Source organism: Rhincodon typus, chromosome 14 (assembly GCF_021869965.1).
Source record: "Rhincodon typus isolate 14 chromosome 14, sRhiTyp1.1, whole genome shotgun sequence".
Taxonomy (NCBI): Eukaryota; Metazoa; Chordata; class Chondrichthyes; order Orectolobiformes; family Rhincodontidae; genus Rhincodon; species Rhincodon typus.
In genome coordinates, this window is record NC_063345.1 from 18707743 (window position 1) to 18727396 (window position 19654).

At 41.3% G+C, this 19654-nt stretch overlaps 1 protein-coding gene across 1 annotated transcript in view; it reads right to left on the minus strand.

Moving 5' to 3' along the window:
* The window catches only part of LOC109920345 (cytokine receptor common subunit gamma-like), a 40727-nt gene extending 23002 nt beyond the window's left edge, over positions 1-17725 (minus strand). The window contains exons 1-4 of the mRNA XM_048605235.1: positions 17631-17725; positions 13535-13716; positions 11602-11744; positions 6745-6910 (exon numbers count right to left, since the gene is read on the minus strand). Of these exons, the coding sequence (XP_048461192.1) occupies positions 6745-6910; positions 11602-11744; positions 13535-13716; positions 17631-17686 (547 nt within the window). The 5' untranslated portion in view covers positions 17687-17725. The remainder of the gene's footprint in view (positions 1-6744; positions 6911-11601; positions 11745-13534; positions 13717-17630) is intronic.
* Positions 17726-19654: the final 1929 nt, after the last annotated feature.

Below are 19654 nucleotides of genomic sequence, written 5' to 3' on the forward strand. Positions count from 1 at the left end.
TGCTACCACATTTAACTTTGTGATCATTGATGCATAGCCTTTTCTCCATCTGGTGTCAGCTGCTGTGACTCAGTTCAATAATGTCATTCTCCATTATGAATCTCTATCCCTGATTTGAGCTCCTGCCTCTGGGTAGAGTCTGTAAGGATGTTGCTTTATGGGTAACACACACCTACATTAACATCATATGTAGCCAAAGTGGTTTCTCCTGGCCTGTTCACCCAGATTGAGTCTAAGTCTGTGATATCTTTTGTGAGTCACTTCAGTAGTTTTCTGGGAGACAGCATAATCTAAGTTTTCAGGCAGCTCCATTTTATCTAATCTGATTACTGAAGGCTCAAATTGTGAATTTTCAATTTCTAATTCATTCTCAAATCAACTGATATTTTTATTTCACTTCCTATTTCCTTTACCATAACAAAAGAAAATCTTTGTTTTGACTATCCTCCTTGCCATAGTATCACTTTAACATATTAACTTGACATACCTACTGTTTTTTTTCTCACGTTTGGAATACTCATTACATAATTCTTTATTTTTTTCTTTAATAATGCTTGGTGAACTTTACAATTTATCATTCCCTAAAGACAGGTAACAGTACTAACTGAGTTCTGAAGAATGGTCTCTGGACCCAAAACGTTAACTGTTTTCTCGCCACAGAAACTGCCAGACCTACTGAGTTTTTCCAGCAATTTCTGTTTGTGTTTCTGATTATCAGCACCTGAGTTGTTTGGGTTTCTTTTTAAACAATATAACGCTTAGTCTCCAGCAACAAAATCCCAAGCTATGGCTTGCTGAAGGTTTCAGTGTCTATCGAGCACTTTACATATTATGTTTAGATGACAAGCATGCTTTTATCCCTCTTGCACAACTAAAACCCTTTTTTCTCTTATCAGACATTAGAGAAAATGAGCAACCATCAGCCAGTGCCCGAGACCCTGAAATGGGGACATGGTGGTGTAGTGGTAATGTGGCATTTAAACTCAGTTCATAAAATCTGGAACTGAACGTTGATCAACACAATTATCATTAATAGTTGTTGAAAACACATCTGGTTCACAAATACCCTTTTAAGGAAAAACATCGGTTGCCTTTATCCAGTCTGTCACCGCAGATGATCAGCAAAGTGATTGACTTTTAACTGCTGCCTGAAATGGCCTAGCAAGCCACTCAGTTCTCCAGCTATTAGGTATGGGTGACAGATGCTGGCCTTGCCGGTAATGCCCTCATTCAATGAAAGAATAAATTTATCTCCGTTTCCACCTCTGAGGAGGAAGCCACTAAAGATTCAGAGGATGCACTACCAAAGCTTTCCTCGTCCCTTCAAATAACTCAGACTTTCTCATCAGGGGCATAGATAAGCTGAATAGCAAGGGTCTTTCCATCAGGTGGTAGAGTTAAAAAACTAGGGGACATATTTTTAAGGTGAGAGGAGAAAGTTTTTAAAAGGACATGAGGGGCAACTTCTTTACACAGTGAGCGGTTTGTGTGTGGAGTGAACTTCCAGAGGAAGTGGAGGATGCAGGTACAGCTACAACATTTAAAAGACATTTGGATAAGTACATGAGTAAAGAAGGTTTGGAGGGATATGGGCCAAACGGAGGCAAGAAGGACTAGTTTAGGTTGGGAACATAGTCGGCATGGACTAGTTGGACTGTAGAGTATATTTCCATGCTGTACAACTCAATGATTGGATTTGAGAGCACAATGTGGTAAGTGCATCACTGACACATCTCTGCAGCTGGGTGAGGAATATTGCACTCCAAGTATTCCCAAGGACCAGGCACTTAGTTGCTCCAGGCAGAAGGCAATCCCATGGTCTTGAAATGCGCAGGAGTGAACGAAGGAGCTGTTCATCAACTTCAGTAACGTGGAATGGAGAGCATACCCTTGTCTGTATCCATGGTGCTGAGGTGGAGATGGTCAAGAGCTTCAAGTTTCTAGGAGTAAAGATCATCAACAATCTGTCCTGGTCCATCCACATTGATGCTACGACCAAGAAAGCACACCAAAGCCTCTACTTCCTCAGGAGGCTAAGGAAATTCTGTATGTCCGCAATAACTTTTACCAAGTTTTATAGATGCACCATAAAAAGCTTTCTATCCAAATGCATCACAGCTTGGAATGGCAACTCCTCTTCCCAAGACTGCAAGAAATTACAGAGAGTTGTGAACATAGCCTGATCCATCACGCAAAGCAGCCTTCCTTCCATTGACTCCATCTATACTTCCTGCTACCTTGGGAAAGCAGCCAACATAATCAAAGACCCATCCAACCCCGGTTATACTTTCTTTCACACTCTTCCATTGGGCAGAAGATGTACCAACAGACCAAAAACAGCTTTTTCCCCACTGTTATCAGATTTTGAATGGACCTCTCATATATCAATGTTGATCTTTCTCTGCATCTTCTGTGTAACTGTAACACTATGTTGCATTCTGTTCTATAACCCTAATGTACTTATAGGTTATGAATTGTCTGGTTAGCACAGAAAACAATACTTTTCACTGTATCTCAGTATATGTGACAATAATAAATCAAATCAAATCAAATCAAAAGGTGCATACAGGGCTGCATTTCATCGCTGTAAACATAGGTGCTCAGTATAAATGGCAAGATAAGAGGGGTCAAGGGATCTCAAGGTCACTCTATGCTCCCCTTCCTCTCTGTGAGACAGGTTGGTATTAGTAAACACCCATATGGAGGAGGACCCACAGATAAAGTTCCCAATAGCTTCCTCTCAGGACACTGCAGGATTACCCAGACCATCCACCACCTGTGATCCCCCGAAGGATGAGCCTCTGTTTAAGCAGAACTCTCTCAGTGCACCTGAGCCCTCAATGTCAAATTCACCTAATGTTGAATGATTTATTGTCACATGTCTTGAAGATACAGTGAAAAGTGTTTTGTTACACTACAAAGAAATTATTTAAATAAGAGTTCATCTTCTGTTCAAATTGCGGTCCTAAGCATGGCTTAAGGACAGCCAAGAGTCCAGACTCTGGGCCTCCCGCTGCTAGGAGACACCGCCAAAAATCAAGGGTCTAGCCCTACTGCCACTGCCAAGAGTCCAGGCCCTGGATCTATTGCCACCAGGGGTCCAGGCCCTCGGCCTATTGCTGCCAGGAGTCCCGAACCACGCTGCTGCAGCCACAGCCCCATTGACACCACTCCACCCTTGATGGCTATCTACTCCCACAGCTTTCAAAACATCTATCTGGAAATCCACTCCTCTGGATGTAAGGGCTTACTCCTCTCCACCTCCTACATCAAGGTCTCCAGTCCTGTGTATGAAAATATTTTTTTTTTTCTGAAGAAGGGTCTAGGCCCGAAACGTCAGCCTTCCTGCTCCTCTGATGCTGCTTGGCCTGCTGTGTTCATCCAGCTCTACACCTTGTTATCTATGAAAAATTGGAACCAGCTCTCTCCCCTCTTGAATCAGAGTCAATCTTCCTCCTGCTCAGTCAGTTCTATAACATTCCAAGCAGGACCAGGGAATTAACGAATGAGAGTTCCAGACTAACTACACAGTACACTCCCTCCACACCCAACAGCAGAGGCCTGGACTGCAAAGAGAAAAACTTAGCTAGGGCACATATGTCATACAGGTGAAACATAATCGTAAAGGATCTTGACCATTTTATTCATTTAAAATGTCTGCTCTCGGGTCTTTTTTGGATCTTAGTTGAGTCATGCCATGTGAGAGATGAGCAGCCTCCTCGGACATCTCACAAGAGAAAGAAGTTGTAACGATGAAGCTTGTTCCTCTTTCAGTATCATTGACTGTAGATAGCCACCCATCGGGGGGATTCTTGAACCATGGCATTCAGGACTGCAGCCAAAGAGTAGCACTTTAATGTGGACAGCCCTGAGGCTAAACGTAGGCTGAGACTGTGTTAGAGCCTGGCATGCACATATTTTCCACACTTATACTCACAAAGTGAGTATAGGAACAATCAGTACTGGTTCCACACATCTCAGGATTGGAAGGTCCACCCAAACACAAGCAGTTTTTCATAGTTGCTAATTCTCCTCCATACGGGTGTCTGCTGGAGACATACAGTTGGCAGCTCACGTGCTCATAGCGTGTTAGCCTGTGAGAGAAGCTGTACAAAGCACTGCCACTTACTAATTTAATGGTGTCTTCCAGAATCTTGAAGCATTTCAGGCCAACTTAGCAGGGCTCAAAAGGAGATGCTTCAGAATCCCCCTTACGTTGCTGCTGATCATGACAGACTTCACTACAGAACACTCTAATATCATCTGCTGAGTATAGCCTTAAGCATTCCTAAGCTTAGAGCCATGTGATGTTACTGCACTATCTCACTAATGGTCAGTTGGATGTGCAGTATATTTGAAAGAGGTATAAGATATGAAGCCTTCAATCAGATAAATAAATGAAACTTTTATTCGCAACAGAAGAAGTCAAAGACAGTAGAAATAACAAGATCCACAATGTCCATTGCATTCAGCTGGACTGCTTGCCACATAAACTATTGAGTGTAAGAATTAAACGATCTTCAAACCCAGCTCATTTATTCGGGACATGATTTTCAATGGGGGTCTCCGAGAGTTGTTGGTCTCTTCAATGTATTGCTCTATCATACATTCTTCACTAAGCAAAATATATCTGCCTCTGTTTTAAGACAATGATTAAAATGGCCATGACATATATACAGCTGCCATCAACCAGTCGCAATGGGACAGGCGGCAGGAAGTATCTGTACATGCTCTGAGGATCCCATCATGTTCCATGTTGCTGAGTGAGGTGGGAGGCTGAGGCTCGGAGTGGGAGTGCAGATGGGAAGGGAGGGGGAAGCCTGCACCAGCGATGGGGAAAGCCAACCCCTCTTTGCATGTGTTTCGTGCATAATTTTCAATGAAACAAAAACATATTTTAAAAATCTGAGGAGCTTTTCCTGCAGTATCATAATTGAGACCAGCTGCGGCTTTCCATCGCTTAACTAATGATGTCGGTGATAACAAGGTGTAGAGCTGGATGTACACAGCAGGCCAAGCAGCATCAGAGGAGCAGGAAAGCTGACATTTCGGGTCTAGATTGTCTTTGCACATGCACACTCTTTGTGGCACCTGCAGGTGGCAATTATATGCGTCACATCCATTTTAAAAATACAAATTCCCAAATTATTACAATCTACAATATGTACCTTTATCATAGGTGTTGCTCAATTCAAGCTGCTGAACTTCTGGTGGTTGTATATTCCAAATGAAGCCCCATTATCTTTCTCAAGCTGATCATTCCATAAGTGACCTTTCACTCCAATTTGTGAAGTAATTACACAAGTGTGAATAAAACTAAAGAATTTTTTCATGCCTCGCTGAGTTTCAGTGCCTACCGATTAAAAATGGTAGTTCTGAGACAGCTGGTTTCGAACATTCCATTTGGGTTAATACAAACCGAAAGAATTGCAGATGCTGTAAATCAGGAACAAAACTAGAAATTGCTGGAAAAGCTCAGCAGGTTTGGCAACATCTGTGAAGAAAAAATCAGAGTGAACGTTGCGGGTTTGGTGACCATTCCTCAGAACAGTTTTGAATGTGAAGGATGCGAAGGACAAACAGGAATTACCTTTGCCACAGTAACATAGGATGCCATTTGTAATTTTGATAAGGTGTACTCAACAATGTTGAGGACATTTCTTGAATAAGTATCAACATCAGCAATAAAGGTGACTCTCCTAACTATAATCAACATTCAGCCAACACCAATCCTTGTTATAGAGCCAGGGTTATACAGCATGAAAACAGACACTTTGGTCCAACTTGTCCATGCCGACCAGATATCCAAAATTAATCTAGTCGCATTTGCCTACATTTGGCCCATATCTCTCTAAATCCTTCCTCTTCATGTATGCATCCAGATGTCTTTTAACTGTTGTAATTGTAGCAGCCTCCACCACCTCCTCTGGCAGCTCATTCCTTACATGCACCACCCTCTGTATGAAAAAGTTGCCCCTTCGGTCTCTTTTAAATCTTTCCCCTCTCACCTTAAACCAATGCCATCTAGTTTTGGACTGTGCTATCCTGGGGAAAAGACCTTGGCTATTCACCCTATCTATGCTCCTCATGATTTTATAAACTTCTATAATGTCATCACTTAACCTCCGATAGTCTAGGGATAATAGCCCCAGCCTATTCAGCCTCTCCAGAGAGTTCAAACCCTCCACCTTCCTCAGACCACCCAGGAGAATATATTTTAAGGCCCAAATGAAGCATGGGCTCTATTTTGTGAATTAGTTACTAATTTTCTACCTTGGATAGTAGCTGGAATGTCTGTTTCAGGGGCAACACATTTCCTGAGTCAGTGGATCTATTTGGATGGATGTAAAACACTTCAAATTCAAATTTCTTGTTTCCTGGGAATTAGCAACTTCAGACACTGGATTGCTCCAGTCCATTGACACTTCAACTTGTCAATGAGAATACTGAAGTATGCTATGTCCTTTTGGGGTATGTCATTTCACACAGTTCCAATCCCAGGATGAAAAAGAAGGATCTAATTTTCAACAAGGAAGAAGGTTAAGTTACATAGATCATACTCAAGATGTTCCACTTTCCCAGCTGCTATCTCTCCGGGGAGAATTCTGATTTTAGGAAATAGCGAAAAATGTTTCATCAGCAGCTGCTTTTACATCCTTTCTGATTTTTAGTTCCATGTGGACATTATCTGAACACCGTTTTTCAGAGGTCTAGTCTATTACATTGTAAACCCGCTTAATTTACCTGACTGGGTGTGATCTTTTCTCCACTGAATAGCTGGGCTCCACTCACTCCACAGCTTAGCGCTGGCACAATACTGGTTAATCTTACTTCGCACTTGAAAGGTGTAGAATTTCTTTGGATCCACACTTGGCAAAATATACTTTGTTTGCGCATTGATGACTTGCACCTAGACAAAGAAATTCAGAGAAAATGGCATGTAATCAGAAGTGAAGATAATATTAAAATCTCAGTTCATAGGTAAACAATGTGCCTCCAGGCTGTTGCTATTTACACTGGTAAGGAATTCCAGATCACCATTTTCTCACATCCTCAGTAACTAGCTGTTGATAACACAAGGAGAAAGGGACAATCCAAGCTCCCCTGAGTTGAAGCATCATGGATAATTAAGAAAAGAACAATTTCAAAATCCAATTTCAATCAGATTTTTCTTTCAATGCCCATGTCCCACTGAGGCCAAAAATGTAAATATATGCACTGATCAGCTAAATATTCATCAGGCTAAGGTCTATTTTTAGTTAATATTTTATATTTGCTCCTTGATGCCATACTCATTAAATGCTGCCTCATTGTCAAGGGCAGTCAAACTCACATTACCTCGACAGTTCAGCTGTTTTGTCCTTGTCTAGACTAAGGCTATAATAACGTCAGGAGCCAAATGGCCTGGATGCAACTCAAATGCAGTGTCAGTGAGCAGGCTAGTGCTGTATAAGAACCATTAGTTAGCACTGTCAACAAGTCCATCCATCACTTTGCTGATGATCAAGAGAAGGCTGGTGGGGCAGTAATTGGCTGGATTGGATATTTCCTGCTTTTTGTGAACAGAATGTACCTGGGTCATATTTTACATTGTAATATGAGATCTGCACACAAGAATGGCAAAAAGATCTTGAAACAGGGATTCTTTATTCCACTGGAATCAGGTCATTACACAAATTAAGAGAAAGTAAGCGTCAACAAGGAAAACACTATATTTAGATGGAACAAAACATGTAGTTGCGTCTGGTTAAGGGAATGCTTTTTATGGTTAATTGATTTTCCTATGAGGTCTCCTTCCCCCAAAAGATACTTTCCTCCAAGGAGGGTCTGTTTGACTGCTCCAGTGCGCTGCTTGGTTCCCTCCCTCACCATCGCCACCTGCTGCTGAAGGTTTTTTGCATACAGTTCTGGTCACCACATTACCAGAAGGATGTGGATGCTTTGGAATGGGTACAGAAAAGGTTTACCAGGATGTTGCCTGGTGTGGGGGATTTTAGCTATGAAGGAAGGTTGGAGAGATTGAATTTGTTTTCACTGGAACACAGGAGTTGGGGCAACCTAATAGAAGTTTATAAGATTGTGAATTGCATGGATAGAGTGGAAGTATGAGGTTTTTTCCCAGGGTGAAGGAGTCGATTACTAGGGAACACAAGTTCAAGGTGAGAGGGGGTGAGTTTAAAAGAGATGTGCGAGGCATGTTTTTCACACAAAGGGTGGTGAGTGCCTGGAATACGTTGCCAGAGGAGGTTTGTGGAAGCAGACACAATAGCAGCATTCAAGAAACACTTGGACGAATACATGAATAGGAAGGGAATAGAGAGATATAGATCCTGTAAGTGAAGACAGTTTTAGTATGGAATGGTAAAATGTGTTGGAGCAGGCCTGGAGGGCCAAAGGACCTGTTCCTGTGTTGTATTGTTCTTTGTTCTTTGTTCCATTATGCACTTCCCTGTTTGGGCCATGCCATCTCAGTGAGTATGCATTGTACACACTAACCATTTATGAAGCAGTTTCGTGAACAACAGATTCAATTGCACCATGAAGGCTAGAATGTTTGAGTCTATATCACTGGCAGCAATTTCTTCTTTCATCACCAACCTGGACAAACTGTAGGGGTTGTGGTGATATCCAGTATTTTCTCACAACAGCCTTCTCAAACTCTTCTTTGTACTGGTATCTTCTATTAGCTCCAGGCTCTGTGGTAGACCACCCACATTGGGATCTAGGGTGGTCAAGTCACCAAGAATTGCGGGATCTGTAATTTATTATTCCATTTTCAGCCTCCTGAAAGGCCACTCCTGCTCCATTTTCAAGGCCAGAGTAGGCTTCCCATACTGAATGTACCTCCTTGATTCACAACACACAGGTCTCTCCAGGAGTCCTCATCAGTATCCACTTCCATTTCACTCAAGCAATGATGCAGTGATACTTCAGGTTCCACAACGAGTTTGTTTTCAAACCATTCACCAGATGTCTGGCGCCAAGCAACTCGCTTCCCTCACTGTCTCAACTATCAGCTCCACAACATACATGTGGCCACCTATGTCAAGCCATTTGATGACTCTTTGGAGTTCAGCATCCCAGACATCTATATCTTATTCCAAGCCCTGATATTGCAACTTCAGAGGAATAATCTTGCACTGAATCATTTCTGTCAGCCTTCCGATTGATCTCAGTGCTTCTCTATCAGTCCCCATTGATGTTATCTCAAATGCCTGGCTTAGCCTTATGTGATGCTCAGCTACCCACTCATGGATCTGGCCATCCCGATCAGAAGGCATGAGGAGCCCAAGGAGATGGTCTGTAGTTAGGACTTAGCCATGTCCAAATAAGAGATATTGTGGTGAATAGCCTGTGGAAGAATGTGGGATGCTATTATAAGCCTAAGCCATCTTTAGAAAGCACTCAGGTCACAAGTTTACTCTCATGAGGCCAGGCGGATGGATGGTCATACAGAATATGGCTGAATTATTTGCACTGTCCATTACCCTCTGAATGATAGGGGATGGTGCAGCCCCTGGCAATGCCATAGACCTTGCAAAGCGCCTGTAGGATCTTGGTCTCAAAGTTTCACCCTGATCATTGTGAATCCAACATGGAACATTGAAATAGACAAATATTCAGGTACTAACATTCTGGCTAAGTTGAAGTCGTTTGGCCAGGGATGGGAATGACCTCTGTGAAGTTGGTGATGACATCTATGAGTACAATTACATGCTTGATTCCATTACTGATGAGGAGAAGGACTACAAAATCTACTGTAATACTTCTAGAGGTCTCTTGGTGACCAGGGATCCTAGATTGGGGCAAAGATGCTTCCCTGCTTTGGCTAAAGCACAGCTCTCACGTTGCGAGTGTAATTGTTAATGTCAGGTATTCTGGGCCAAAAATGCCACACTCTGATCAGGGCAGAAGTCTTTTCTGTCACTTGGAGTCTTGTTTGATCATGAACTATTACCAACACTTGAGGCTGTCAGGAAGGATGAGCTGCTTCAGTATTCTCTTCCTACCATGAACCAGCTGATAGAGTACGCCATCATCTTCCCTGATCCTCTTTCAGCACTTAAACAGTTTCCATGCCTATATGGATTCCCTCGTCACTGGCTCTGGGTTGTTGGATGTTGGGCCTTCCAGTAATGGTGCAGTCTGCTGCTGTTTGTATTAATCAGCTGAAGCTTTCTGAAGTTCTCTTTTGAAATAGATGGCAAAGGTGAAACCAAACCTAGCTCTATCAGTCCAGACCGGGTTTAAATCTCATTCATAATTGCAACAGGGACACTGCACTGAATCATAGTCAGAATGTCATAGGGAATTGGGGTTGGAATGCTGCCTTTGACTTAGGACAAACACCCATCCAACTGTACAGGGGTGCGGTCCCTCCTATGGTCAGTCTTCTGACTAAAGCCATCAGCATTGCATTATTTTTGATTGAACTGTACTGAATCTGGAATCAGAATTGAGCAGGCTCAGGAATCCATTAGCTCTCTATTGATTCAACCTCAGCAGAAATTTAATAATAGCTGAATGGTTTGCAGTCTATAAAGGCTTCTGTACCAAACATCTCTTAATTTCTGGGGAATCAACAGTTTGAGTTTCATACATGAGCAGTTCTACATATTCCACTTGATCAGTTTAGGACTCTGACTGACATTAGCGATAGATCTCATTTTTCTGTTTCTCTTCCTAATGAGGGCTATAGGGGAGGTGTATGGATGTGATGAGTCTTCAATGACACCTTGCTCCTAAATTCTCTGCAAGATTTGACTGAGACAACGCATCCATAATCGTTCAAGCCAAACAGAGACATGCCAGGGAATTCCTGGAAGCCTGGTATTGTAAGCAGAACTCCATCAACAAACACATTGAATTAGACCCTGTGTACAAACCACAGAGAAACAGAACTGGAAGTGGTACCAAACAACCTAACAAACTGAGGCATATAAATAATAAGCGGGACAGAACTCTGATGCTTCACCGGAGGCGCACTGACGATGTTGCCTAGCAGGGTGACAATATGGTTGCAACCAAACCCTCTGGCTCGGCGAACATATCTACAACCTCATACACAATCCAAGCTACAAATCTTCTCGAAAAGTTTGGAGAAACCCTTTATCTATCGGATTCTTCTCTGCATCAGGCTACCTTTCTCCAAAGACACCCCTTGGCTAGAGAGAATCCCATTCAACTGCACCTCCTGCCCTGCTCAGTGCCCTCCCTCACCATTGCCACTTACTACTGGAGATATCATTACAACATAGTTTGGCTGGATGCCGTTGTTGTAGCAGGACTGGAATAGCTTGGCTAGAGCACAACTAATTCTCTAGCATGTGCTTTCAATACTATTGCTAGGATGCTGCCTGGATCCATAGATTTTGCAATATCCAGTGCTTTCAGCCATTTCTTAATATTATGTGGACTGAACTCAATTAGCTGAAGATTGATATTTGTGATGGTGGGACCTCCTGAGGAGGCTGACGTGGATCACCTACTCAACATTTCTTACTGAAGCAGGTTGGAAATGTTTCAGCTTTGTGCACCGATTTGTTGGGCTTCCCTATTATTAAGAAGGGTAACACTGGTGGAGATTCCTCGCCCTGGTACCTGCCAATCTTTATCTTTATTACTGCAGTGCCGGATTTCATACATTCGACATTTCAGTAGCTTTGCTGGTGGGTCCCAGGTCAAAAAGAGCTCGTTGTTTTCTGACATATTCAGCATCAGGTTTCCAGGAGGGTTGAGTTTCACTGAAAGGAATGAATTGAGTTTTTGCTGTTATTAAAGTAGACTATTTCAAGAACTTTCAGAGACTAATTCTTTCAGAAAAAGCAAACTGTTGGACAATCTCGCATTCCTTTACCACTGGTGTCCCTGAAGCATCTGCCCTTGTATCCATCCTATGTCTTATCTATGCATTGTTCCTGAATTACTGACAAAGGGAAGAATCTTCCCAGGCCCTGAATGATTGGAGAAATTTGGGAAAATTTGGCGCAATGTCAAAACGAGGACCCTCACCATGTTCATATTAAGAAGTCTCATTTTCCAACCTATTCCTGGAGGTTCAGACAAGATTCTGCAACGCAATGCTGCAGCAAGGATACCTTTCCTCCAGATAAATAAGGCACACTGCTGCCACAAACTGAGGATGTCCCAGGACTCTATCACAGAACTGTGCCAACTGCTGGAGGGGAACCGGAAGGGGTGGACCAACCAATCCTGGTAGCCATCAAAGGTGACTGGTGATCTTTTATGTGACTGGTTCCTTCCATGGAACTGCAGGGAGCTGTGTCATGTAAGGACTGTGTATTTTTATATTGTTTTCTCAAAAAAAATGTGGTCTGAAATGAAAAGGTAGTGCTTTAAAACCAGGGAGGAGGATGAAGACTTTGAGCAGGAGGAACGTCACTTTCAGCATGATAGAGTGCAGCAAATCCAATTAATGATAACCGGATGTAGTGATATAAACAAGGAATAACAGTAGGCCATTTGGCCCTTCGAACCTGCTCCTCATTCAACAAGATCATGGCTGATGTGATATTAAACGCAACGCTACATTCCTGTATATTCCCTGATAGCCTTTCATCCCCTTGGTCATCAAAAATCTATCCACCTCTGCCTTAAAATTATTTAAAGCTTCTGCATCCACTGTCTTTTGAGGAAGGGAATTCCAAAGACACATAGAGCAATATGTTCCTTATCTCTGTTTTAAATGGGCAGCCCTTTATTTTTAAACTATAGCCCATAGATTCTCTCACAAGAGGTAAAATCCTTTCAGCATACACCTGGTTGAGTCCCCTCAGGATCTTGTATGCTTCCATTAAGTCAGTTCTGACTCTTCTAAACTCCAGAGGATACTGGCCTGGCCTGACTAGCCTTTCCTCATAAGACAATTCACCGACTGCAAAACTGTTGGTGCTCTCGTTGTTTGATTGTTATTCGCTTTTGGTGATTGCAAATAAAAGTAAATGATCTGAGGTAACTAAAGGACTTGCGGCTTATGCTGGTCCACATTGAACAATTATAAGATGCTGGGCTACAGCGGGCTTTGGGGAAGAAGTCATGGTGAGAGGAAATGTGGCTAAGAACTGCTAGGTTGTGCGTCCCTGCGCCGAAGATGCTATTGGGTTGGGGATGTCAGCTAAGAGTCAGCAGTGCCACCTATGTGGCATGAGAGGCATTGTTTGTGGCTACTGTATTATTGTATTGAGGATGAAAGACAACTCCGGACTGCCTATTCTTAACCAGATGCACACTGGTTAAGTCAAACTTATGATGGTACTGCATCAAAGATGGTGCCATACCAAGAATCCCTGAATATCCTGACCGTGACAAGTTTTTCTGTCTATGGTGAATGTGAGAATTGTGCTATCATCAGTCAAAAATGGTGCCATTAGACTTTGGTATTCAAATAAGGAAGCATGTCCAGGACGATTGCACAAGAAAATTCGCCAGGTCTCGCAGAGAGAAATCCTCCACAAAACTTGATAAAACTGAAGCTTAGCAAAGTAAGTGTAAGATTCAGCCCTAGTTTATTTACCTTGGTTCTGTAGCTGGAATGTTTTAGTTAAGGCCAACACTTTTCCTGAGTTACTGGATCCATTTCTGTAAACATTAAAGTTCTCAAATTCGATAATTTCGTCTTTTGAGAAATAGCAACCAACATTATAGCCATTTTCTTGGATGTAGTTCCCACATTCCTTCTGTGGTTTTGAAAGATACCTGTACAGGATGAGAAATGGTTATTTCTAGTTTATAAGCTGGAAATTCAGGTGAAAATCTTTATATGCTAAAAAAGTTCTTTAAACAAAGAGACTTATTCATAACTTTCTCAAGAAATCATTTCTTTGCCTTTGAGAGTGTAGTCAATGTTTTAATGAAGGAAAAGCAGCAGCCAATAATACACGGCAGACTCTCAGAAACCAGATAATCCATTTTTTATTATCTGTTTCTCAGGTTATCTCAGGATAAATATTGGCCAGGTCATCAGGTAGAACTATCCTACTGCTTCTTCAATGTAATGTCAGGAAGCTTTTACACCAACCTGAGACAGCAGATGTCCCATTCATAAGATAAATCCTTTGTGATTCTTTGCCAACATTAAGTTTCAATGTCGTGATACAGATTTGTGCATGGAGTCTCAGATGAGGCAACTTCAGTTTACAATTTAAATGTTTGAAGTGACTGTATTAGGAATTCATATTCTATCATCTTTAAAGTTAATAATAAGTCCTTCAATTTTCTGCCTAGTTTGGCTGATGACTCCCATATTATTTATCTCAACTATTTCATGCAGGAGCAAGTTCTACATTCTGGTCACTCTCTGGATAAAGAAATTTCTCTTAGATTACTTATTTAATTTGTTTTATTCATTCATAGGATGAAATCATTACGAGTTGGGCCACAGTTAATGGCTGTTCTTAATTAGCCAGAGGGAAGATAAGAGTCAATCATGTTGTTCTTGGATCTTGATTAGCATGAAGGCCAGACTACATTATTATTAACATACATTGTTTGAAAACAGCACCCCAAACCTTGACTATGCACCCTGAAGAATAGAAATGACTTCTCTCCATCAAACCTTTCACCATTTTAAAGCTCACTATCAGTTCATCTTTCAGTCTGTCATAGTTTGAGTGAAAGCAGGCCTATACAAAAATCACAATGTTATCAAAATAGAAATATAAGTTATCACCAGAGGAATACTTAAATGTTTATGTGACATTCCTCCATCCTTTAACGTAATGAGGTTTTAATTCATTTGTTTTAAATAATTAGTACCACTTCTAACATTCAGAAAACATCATCGATATATTGAGGCTGCTATAATGCTACAGACATGAGAAGATGTTTCTTCTTGGGGGGCAATCTAGAATGAAAGGTCATAGTTTTAGGAGAAGGAGTTGATGAGGAGAAATTACTTCCCTCAAAGGGCCACAAATTTGCTGCATTCACTATCCCAGAGTATAATAGATGCCTGGAAACTGAGTAAATTTAAGGAGAAGATAGATACATTTTAAATTAGTAATGGGTTGAAGGGTTATAGGGAACAGGCAGGAAAATGGAGTTGACTTGGTTGATGATCTTATTGAATGGTAGAGCAGGCTAGAGGGGCTAAATTGTTTACTCCTGCTCCTAGTTCTCATATGTTCTTACAACCTCTAACCGGCAATGTTGTGACATGTTTCTATATAGAGAAAACAATGATGCTGGTTGTGTTTATGGTCAGATCTGCTGATACCAATTTATTTTTTATTTGTTTTGCTGTATTTCATTTCCTGCATTTTATTTTCGGAAGCGCTGATTATTCTGACTACAAAAGTCATTAAGTAATCCATTTTTAGGGGTCCAGCGTTGCAGCTCTATAAGTGACCACTCAACAGCAGACAAGAGCACACAGGATAGCCGAAGCTTTCCCACATTTCAGAAGTTCATAGAATCTCTACAGTGTAGGAAAAGGCCATTCAGCCCAAAAAAATCCACACCAACCCATGTAGAGCATGCCACCCTTTCCCTGTAACTCCACACTTCCCATGGCTAACACAGCTAATCTACATATCCCTGAACACTATGGGCAATTTAGCATGGCCAATCCACCTAGCCTGCACATCTTTGGACTGGGTGGAAACCGGAGCACCCAAAGGAAACCCACTCAGACACAGGGAGAACGTGCAAACTCCACACAGACAGTTGCATGAGGGTGGAATCAAATCCAAGTCCCTGGTGCTGTGAGGCAGCAGTGCTAACCACTGAGCCACCATCTTGGCTTTACTTTAGCATTTCACCAAAATGACATGTATAACAGCAATTGACTCTCCCCAGTGGCTCTTGTCCTCGCCTAAGATTTTGTCAATTTTTTTTTCACCTTGTCCCCTTCTTCCTCTGCTAGAGACCACCACACAAGTATAACCAATATTAATTATTGTACTAATGGCTGAAAATTTCAAAAACAAAAATGATTTTGAATGTACTAGCCTGTGATGTATGGCAATGTATCTAGTTGTGGTAAATAATGTCTCCAGCTTGGTACTTCTCAGTAAGATCTGTTTCATTAGAATTGGGTTGTCTTCATTTAAAAGCAGACCCTGCCATTTTTACTTGCATCATAAGGGTGAGCTTTCAGTTCTGATTATGCATGTAAATGATTTTTTTTGTGGGTAGGAGCATGTGCTAGAAACTAGTAAATCACATCATCCTGAGGGCCTAAACAGATCAGAGGTGACTTCAGAGATAGTCAAAGCTGCAGAGGTAGTGGGTGTATTGGTTTTGTTCAATTAGGCAAAAATATGGCAGATAGAATGTGATGTGGCAAAGTGTAAACTTATTTACTTGCATAGAAAGAATGAAAAAGTAAAACTTTTTTTGCAAGATTAGAGACTAATAATTGTTGGTTTCAGGCGGATATAGGGAGCTTTGTACATGAATCACAGAAATTTAACATTCAGGTCCAGTAAACAATTTGAAAGGTAACTGATACATTAGCCTCGCCAGAGAGGTGGAAGAGATGAATAAAAAAAGAAGTCTTACTATTAGTTATGTGGGGTTTTGAAGAGGCTGTGTACAGTTTTGTTCTGATTACCTTAGGAAGAATATTCTGACCTGAGAGGGGTGCACCAAACATTCAGTAGACTGATTTTTTTAAGTTGAAGGATTGTCATTGACCAGAATGAGCCTACATTCTCTAAAGTTTAGAAGGAGAAATGGTGATTTCAATGAAATATAAATTTCTTAGAGGGCTTGACCAGACAGACACTGAGAAGTTGTTTTCCTTTGTCTGGAAATATGTGGTTGGCTATTTAAAACTGAGATGAAGAGAAATTTCTTCACGCAGTGTTGTGATTTTTTTGGCATTTGCTACCAATAAGTGTTGTTATCAGTCTGTGACTACAGTCAAGTGTGAAATCATTAGAATTTGGCACTTGTAAAAAAATCAAGGAATGTAAATCAAGGGAAGTAAAATTTATGTATAAGTTCAGACATGATCCTATTATAAAAAAAAACAGAAAATGCTGGCAAAACTCAGCAGGCCTGGCTGGGTCAGTGGAGAGAAAAACAGAGTTCATGTTTTGAGTTCAATATAACTGCTTGAAAGAAGAGTCACATCAGATTTGAAACATTAAGTCTGATTCTCACCCCACAGATTCTGCCGGACCTGCTGAGTTTCTGTAACATTTTCTGTTTTTGTTTCAGCTTTCCAAACTCCACAGTATTTTGCTTTGTGACCTTATTGAATACTGGGTCGAAGATATGAAATGTTACATGGTTTACTGCTACTCATATTCCCTATGTTTTATTATGATTATGGATATTTTATTACTCATTATTAATTATCATTATGCTTTCCTTATTAAAAGAAACAGTAACTTGGTTACCAGAGCGTCATGCTACCAGTCTGCACCCTGTCTTATTTCTCCTCACGTGAGATCAGTTCACTGAACACTGAGCAGGAAACGTAGCTTGAGACATTTACTGCCCCACACAGCTCAGTATCCCAGTGGGCAGTGTATTTGCTGATCAGACTCTTGGAGAAACTTTCCAATATCACAGGAGATTCACCAGCTCTGCAGTGCACTTCTGAATCAATTTCTATCAGAACAAATACTCCACAAACACTTCCACCCGATCAGCAGACTCACCAGTAAAACAGGGTGTAGTTGGCTTCCTCGTCAATGTGGTTCCATCTGCACTCCATAAATTCCTCATTGTAGACAATGCAACTCACATCTACAGGTAAAGCAGACTACACTCTTACAAAAACAGAATTCTACAAATGCCTCAAATGTGAAACATTAACAGAAAATGCTGCAATTAATCAACAGGTCTGGCAGCATCTGTGAAGTGAAAAACAGAGTTAACATTTCAGTTCTGTAACAATTCATTAGAGTCCACAGTGACCCATCAAAAACATAGATACTAAGCAAGAAACCCAACATTACCATGCAATACGCTAAATACGCAAAGGGAAAATAAAATGTTATTTCTTCTCATCTTTAAACCATAACCAAAGCATTTTTGTGCCGATCTCCCACATGTTTTTCTTTGAATAGACAGTGTTGAAAACATTGCCGGTGAACTGAGCATGAATAACACTGCGGAAAATGTGGTGGAAGAAGAAGAACAGTATCACAGAATCACAGAACCGTTATGATGCAGGAGGGTACCATTCAACCCATTGTATCTCCAACAGCTCTCTGAGCATTTTAAGTTAGCACCAATCTCCTGCCTTTTCTCCATAACCCACTTCTTTGGATGATTTAAAAGGAAACATGCCCTTTTGAATGCCTCAGTTGAACCTTCCTCCCCTATACTTTCGGCAGTGCATCCCAGACCCCAATTACTCATTTTCTGAAAAAGTTGTTCCTCGCATCATATTTGCTTCCTTTGCAAACCTCTTCAAAAGCCGTGTCCTCTGGTTCTAGATCATTTCATGAGTAGGAAACAGTTTCTCCGTATCAACTCGATGTAGACCCCTCATGATGTTGAAAACTTCAATCAGGCCTCCTTTCAGCCTTTTTTTCATAAAGAAAAATAATCCTTTCTCGATTATCCCTGGAACCATTCTCAGAAACATCTTCTGCACTATTTCCAAATTATACATATTTATCCTGGAGTGTGGAATCCAGAACTGTGCATGATACTCCAGTTGAGATCCAACCAGTGTCCTGTACAAATTCATCAGAACCTGCCTGTTACTGTTAACACAGTGTGGAGCTGGAAGAGCACAGCAGGCCAGGTAGCATCAGAAGAGCAGGAAAGTTGACGTTTCAGGTCAGGGCCCTTCTTCAGAAAATTAAGAAGGGTCCCGACCCAAAACGTCAACTTTCCTGCCCCTCTGATGCTGCCTGGCCCACTGTGCTCCTCCAGCTCCACACTGGCTGATCTCTGATTCCAGCATCAGCAGTTCTTACTATCTCCCTGTTATTGTGTTCTGTATGCATATTAACGAAGCCTAAAGTGTTGAATGTTTTATTAACAGCTCTCTCTACTTGTCCTGAAATCTTTTAGTGAATTACATACATATACTCCGAGGTCTTTGCTGCATATCCTTTAGGATTATACCTTTTCCTTTCATAAAATACAAAGCATCATCTATGGAGAGAGAAACAGAGTTAACATTTCAAGCCCAGTAAAACTGTTGCTATCACAGATGCTGCCAGACATGCTGAATTTCATAAGAACATAAGAACATAAGAACTAGGAGCAGGAGTAGGCCGTCCAGCCCTTCGAGCCTGCTCTGCCATTCAATAAGATCATGGCTGATCTTCTCGTGGACTCAGATCCACTTACCCGCATTCTCACCGTATCCCTTAATTCCTTTATTATTCAAAAAAAATCTACCTTATCTTTAAAAACGTTTACTGAAGTAGCGTCAACAACTTCACTGGGCAAGGAATTCCATAGATTAACAACCCTCTGGGTGAAGAAATTCCTTCTCAATTCAGTCCTAAATCTGCTCCCTCTAATCTTGAGGCTATGCTCTCTTGTCCTAGCTTCATCTGCCAGTGGAAACATCCTCTCTACTTCTATCTTATCTATTCCCTTCATAATTTTATACATTTCTATAAGATCCCCCCTCAATCTTCTGAATTCCAATGAATATAATCCCAATCTACTCAGTCTCTCCTCATAAGCCAACCCCCTCAACTCCGGAATCAACCTA